We start from the raw sequence: 6,066 nt of genomic DNA on the forward strand, positions 1-6,066 counted from the left end.
TTATGGAAGTTTCTCTTTTACTTGTGCAAACTTCAACAGAGAAAAGTGAAGTATTTGTAAAGAGAATAATAGTTTTGGTGTCTTTTCACTGTTTACTCCTTCGCTTCTTCTCTCCTCCTACTATTCTTCTATCACTTCATTCCCTTATTTTCTTTTTTTTTTAGTCACTCCTCTTTGTCCTCTTTGTAACCTTCATTTTCCTTCGTTTTCTTTTATTCGTCCTCTTTTCCGTTCTTTCACTTCGCCTCTCACCTCATTTTCTCTCCATTCTCTCTTCTTATCCTGTTTTTTTTTCTTCCTATTCTCTCTTCTCGTCCCGTTTTCTTCTTCCCATTCTCTCTTCTCGTCCCGTGTTCTTCCCATTCTCTCTTTTCGCCTCGTTTTCTTCCCATTCTCTCTTCTAGCCCCGTTTCCTCTTCACGCTTCCACAAATTCTTCCGTTTTCTGTTGTCTCTGCCTCTTCACCCTCTCACTCCGCTCTCCTCTCCCTTTACGAGTCCAGTATTTCCAGGGACTCGTCATCAGGGGGCGGGGAGTTGGGCAAGTAGTCGTCCAGTCGTCTGTCGAGGTCGTCTAGTCGTTCATCCTGCGTGAAGTCGTACTCGTGGCTTGGCTGAGGCACGTCCGGGAACTCCTCACTGTGGGGGAAAGAGGAGGAGAGGTGTTAGGAGGAGGAGGAGGAGGAGGAGGAGGTGTTAGCGGGGAAAGGAGGAAACGGAGGAGAGTGTCAGTAAGGAAGGAAAGAAGAGGAGGAGGAGGAGGAGGAGGTGGAGGAGGATGTTATCATATAGGGAGGAAGAATATGATGAGGATATTAGCGAGGAAAGGAAGAAACGGAGGAGGGTGTTGGAGGAGGAGGAATGTGGTGTCAGTATAGGGAGGAAGAGGAGAAGGATGTTAGCAGGGAAAGGAGGAAGAGGAAGAAAGTGTAAATAAGGAAGGCAAGAGGAGAACGAGGGTGTGAGGAGGAGGAGGAGGAGGAGGAGGAGGAGGAGGAGGATATAGTAGCATGTCAGTATAAGGAGGAAAAGGAGAAGGGTATTAGTTGGGAAAGGAGGAAAAGGAAGAGGAGAAAGAGTGTAAGTAATGAAGGGAAGAGGTGGAGGAGAATGTCATTAAGGAGGAGGAGGAGGAGGAGGAGGAGGAGGAGGAGGAGGAGGAGGAGAGAGTGTCAGCAAGGAAGAAAGGAAGGAGGCGGTGTTCGAGAAGGAAGGAGAGAAGGAGGAAAGGAAGAACAGTAAACAATGAAGGAAAATAAATGGAAATAGAGAAAGGGAAGAGAGGAAAATAAGAATAATAAAGGGAAACGAAAGGGGAGGGAAAGATAGAAACCAAGAAAATACGAAAAATAATGAGTCAACACATCAATCTTCACCTGTCCTCACCTGCCCTCATCCTTACCTAAGATTGCGGTAGAGGGAAGGAGAGGGAAACAAAAAAGAATTATATAGGAAAAATAAAGGAGAGGAGAGAGAAAGAAACCTAAGAAAAGAAAATTAGCACATAAATCTTCATCAGTCCTTACTTGCCCTCATTCCTACCTGAAATGGGGAAGAGGAAGAGAGGAAAGGTAAACAAGAATAATAAAAGGAAAACAGGAGAGGAGAGAAGGAAACTGAGAAAAGAAAGAAAATTAACACATCAATCATCACCTGTCCTTACCTGCCCTCACTTCTACCTAAAATAGGGGTAGAAGAAGAAGAAAGGAAAGAAAAAAAGAATAATAAAAAGGAAAGCAGGGGAGGAGAAAAATATACGAAGAAAAATAGGAAAGAAAAGAATTAACACATCAACCTTCACCAGTCAGGTAGTTCAACATTGACATACGGAAAGTACTTAGCGTAGGTAGAGGAAATCCACACACTACACGATAAACAATGAGGCCCTGGTAGGTTCAGAATATGAGAGTTAAACCGAAGACCCTAAAAAGAGTTCTGTACAGTCTTTGGTTAAACGTTCTAGTTAGGTTCGATCTTGGTTCAACTCCTTCATTACTGGGACGCTTCTTTACCTTGAGTTTTTTGGCACGATTGGACCATTTTATTTACATCAGGAAGAGTCTATGGAGGTCAGGAGATTAATGGCCAGTCTTCACTATCTTAATCTCACAAAAGTTTCTGAAGTTGTATAGAATTGCCAAATAGTAAGAAGAATGAATATGAAAAATGCGTCATGGTACGGAAAGGGTTAAGTATTCACCTGCCGTCATTCTTACCTGAGTCCTGTTGCATTCCACACTTTGATGGTGTTGTCATTCCCCCCAGAGACAATCCACGTGAAGACCTCTCCCTCCTGCTCCTTCACGCACACCACCATGCACGTCACTCCACTGTCATGCCCCTTAAACTTCCTCTTGAGAGCGCCACTCTTTGCATCGAAGGCCCGCACCAGTCCGTCATTGCTCGCTGTGTATACTGAGGGAGACGCAGAAGAATGTTAGTAGGAGAGGAGTGTTGGTGAAGTATTACTCTCTCTCTCTCTCTCTCTCTCTCTCTCTCTCTCTCTCTCTCTCTCTCTCTCTCTCTCTCTCTCTCTCTCTCTCTCTCTCTCTCTCTCCTCCTTTTCATTCATTCTCTCATTTTTCTCCTCTTTTTCTTGTTATTCTTTCTTTCTCTAACTTTTTTCCGATATTTTCTCTTTTTTCCTCCTCCTCCTCCTCCTCTTCCTCTTCCTCTTCCTCTTCCTCTTCCTCTTCCTCCTCCTCCTTCTCCTTCTTTCTCACGTAATTCTTTCTTCCTATACCTTTCCCCATATCTTTTCTCTCCTCCTCCTCCTCCTCACCCTTTTCTTCCTTTCACTCCTCCTCCTACTTTTCCTCTCCCATTTACACCATTCCTCTTCCTCTAATTCCTCACTATTCTCTATTAACTTGTCCTTCATTCTTCCATTAATTCACCCATTTATAATTCATTCCTCGTTCCTCTTCATTTTTCACTACAACTAGTACATGTCACCACCACCACCACCACCACTACTTACGTATCCCATTATGAAACCTCGCAGTGATAACAGAATCGGTGTGTTCCTTGTAGGTTCTCGTGTTCTCCAGGCCCTCCCTCACCCAGCACTTGGCGGTGTAGTCTGTGCTGCACGTGTAGGCAAGCCGGTTCACCACGCGTAGGTGCAGGATGGCCCCAGCGTGAGCATCGTCTACTCGCTAGTTAGGGGAAGGTAAAATAGTGAAGAAGAAGAAGAAGAAGATGATGAAGATGAAGATGAAGATGATGATGATGATGATATTGTTAAACTCCAGTATTGTATAAAAAACAGCTATGAGATAAGAAAGCAATTGTACATAACTGCAATAGATTTTATGAGAAGCTTTGAATTATGTAAGCCATGACAAGTGAGAAAGGACATGTCAGGAAGCACCTCACCTCACCTCACCTCACCTCACCTAACCTCACCTCACCTCACCTCACCTAACCTAGCCTAACCTCACCTCACCTCACCTCACCTCACCTCACCTCATCTAACCTAACCTCATCTAACCTAACCTTACCTTAACTTATTGTCTTACAGGAATAATTATGTTTTTTGAGGAAGTTGACTTGAAAAAACTTTAGTAAATAGGTAAAGTGCGTGGCAGGAAGGAAACGTGTGTGTGTGTGTGTGTGTGTGTGTGTGTGTGTGTGTGTGTGTGTGTTCATGATGTGTCCCCTGGCGATGTCCCAAGCAATGATGGCCTTGTCTTGTCCCGCCGTGTACAAGATGGTGCCTTTGGGATCAGTGTCCATGCAGGTGATTGGCATACGGTGTCCCTTCAGCACCTGAGGGAAAGGGTTAATTGAATTATCATTACTACTTTCAAAAGACTATAGTTAACTCTTTTAGTACCATGACGTTTTTCCACATTCATTCCGCTTCAGAAACTTGCGTGATGATTGAAATAGTGAAAACTCTGACCATTAATCCATTAATCTTCTGACCTCCATTGACCCTTCCTAATACCAATAAAATGGTCGAATCGTACACAAATCTCAAGGTAAAAAAATGCATCCCAGTAATGAAGAAGTTGCATGGGGTTTTTAAGGGTGTTTTTACGATTCAAGTGACAGATTAACATGATTTCTACATTATGAACAGGAGAAACACTCTTGAAAAACCGGTAAGTTATCTGTGTGTCCTAAAAACAGTCCCACGGCTTTTCTGTGTCCAACATCTCTTCCCTTCTCCCGCTATCAACACTCTCTTCCTTCTTTCATTCTCGTCTCTCTTGCCTGTCTCTCATTATCTCTTCTTCTCTATGCTAATCTCCCTTGACTTCCTCTTAACATACTTTCCTCCTTTTCTTCGTCTCCCTTTTTTCCTCTTCCCGTCTCCCTTGTCCTCCTCTGAACGCTCCTCCCTCTTTTCACATTTCTATTGGCTTCCTCTTAACATCCCTTCCTTTTCTTCCCGTCTCCCTTGCCTTTCTTAACACCATCTCTTTCTCTTTTCCCCTTTTCCCTTGCCTACCTCTTAATTAACGTCCCTTCTTACTCGTTTCCTCATCATTCCTCTCTCTTTTCTGTTGTTCTTCCTCTTAACATCCCTTTCTCTTTTTCCCGTGTTCTTTGCGCTTCTTAACACCACTTCTGTCTTCCTCCTGTCCCTCTTGCCTCTCCTTCCTCCTTTCCTGTCTCCCTTGCCTACCTCCAAGCACGACTTCACTCCTCCTCCCGTCTCTCTCCATGCCTCTCACCTTCAAGCAGATTCCAGTATCGAAGGACCAAACTCGTGCTGTGTTGTCGAAGCTGCCAGTGACCACCTTGTCTGTCGGGTTGATGTTCATTCCTTTCTCGTCAGGAATGCCTATTGAGGTGCCGGGGACGAAGATTATTGGTGAGACGACTGAGGTGTGTCCCTGTGTAAGGATCTTGGATTAGGGACTGTTTGGGGAGGTATATGTGCGAGTGAGAGGTAGTTTGGGTGAAGTATATTGGAGAGGGATGTAGATGCGTGTGTTAAACTAACGGAAATAATACTGGAGTGTGGAAAAGGAGAAAAGAAGGCATTGGAGAAGTGAGGAAAAGAGAAAAGAAAAGATTATGTAACTGAATGATAGAGAAAGGATTGCAGAAGAGAAGAAAGGACAAAAGAAAGGATTACAAAAGCGAGGAAAAGATAAAGGAAACAATTAGATAAGTGAAGAAAATGGAATGGATAGGATTACAGAAGTGAGGACAAAGGAAAAGAAAGAATTACAAACCTAACTCAACCAAACCAAAACCAAACCAACCAAAGCCTAACCAAACTTGCTCACCTCAAACGTCCTTATGCATGCATCGCTCGGGTCCTCCACGTCCTGGGTGTCAAAGAGCCACGCCCTCGCTGTCTTGTCGTGGGATGTGCTAAAAATAAATTCCCCGGTGCAGATGAGGCGGTTTATCCTGTTAGTGTGTCCTGAAGGAGACGAGTGGGGAGTGAAAAATTAATCCCACTTCGATACTGTGACGCATTTTTATCTTGATGTTTGGGTGTGATTAGACGATTTTATTGACATTAGGAAGGGTCTATGGAGGTCAGAGATTTAATAGCCACAGTCCTCACTATTCTAATCTCCACGTAAGTTTTTGAAGCCGTATAAGATCACCAAAGAGTAAGGATTAACTCTTTCAGTATTGGAACGCATTTTTATCTTGAGGTTTTGGTATGATTAGACGATTTTATTGACATTAGGAAGAGTCTATGGAGATCAGAGGTTTAATGGCCACAGTCTTCACTATTCAAATCTCCACGTAAGTTTTTGAAGCTGTATAATGTAACAAGATAGTAAGCAGAATGAATTTGAAAATGTGTCCTGGTACTGAAGAAGTTAAAGGTAGGACTGCGCTTGAATATGTGAAGATACGAGGTAGTCAGTGAATGAAGGAGTTGAAGAAGTATGTATCCTCGTAAACTTCATTCTCTCTTTGTCTCTGTAAACTCAAACTAATGTAAACTCACCCTCGTACGTAAACAAGCACTCCATCGTACCCATGTCCCAGAGTTTGAGGGTGGCGTCCTTGGAACCCGTGATGACGTACGTGTCGTAAATAGTCACGCACTGAATGAAGCTTTGGTGGCCCCTGCAATGACAACAGT

The 6,066-nt window shown here is 43.5% G+C and overlaps 1 protein-coding gene across 1 annotated transcript in view; it reads right to left on the reverse strand.

The window, feature by feature from the left end:
- Window positions 1-6,066, reverse strand: part of LOC123513737 (WD repeat-containing protein 86-like) — a 9,617-nt gene continuing 3,551 nt past the window's right edge. The window contains exons 3-9 of the mRNA XM_045271127.1: window positions 5,929-6,050; window positions 5,246-5,385; window positions 4,685-4,846; window positions 3,647-3,770; window positions 2,980-3,159; window positions 2,216-2,414; window positions 1-638 (exon numbers count right to left, since the gene is read on the reverse strand). Coding sequence (XP_045127062.1) covers window positions 491-638; window positions 2,216-2,414; window positions 2,980-3,159; window positions 3,647-3,770; window positions 4,685-4,846; window positions 5,246-5,385; window positions 5,929-6,050 — 1,075 coding nt within the window. The 3' untranslated portion in view covers window positions 1-490. The remainder of the gene's footprint in view (window positions 639-2,215; window positions 2,415-2,979; window positions 3,160-3,646; window positions 3,771-4,684; window positions 4,847-5,245; window positions 5,386-5,928; window positions 6,051-6,066) is intronic.

This window comes from Portunus trituberculatus, chromosome 36 (genome assembly GCF_017591435.1).
Source record: "Portunus trituberculatus isolate SZX2019 chromosome 36, ASM1759143v1, whole genome shotgun sequence".
NCBI lineage: Eukaryota > Metazoa > Arthropoda > Malacostraca > Decapoda > Portunidae > Portunus > Portunus trituberculatus.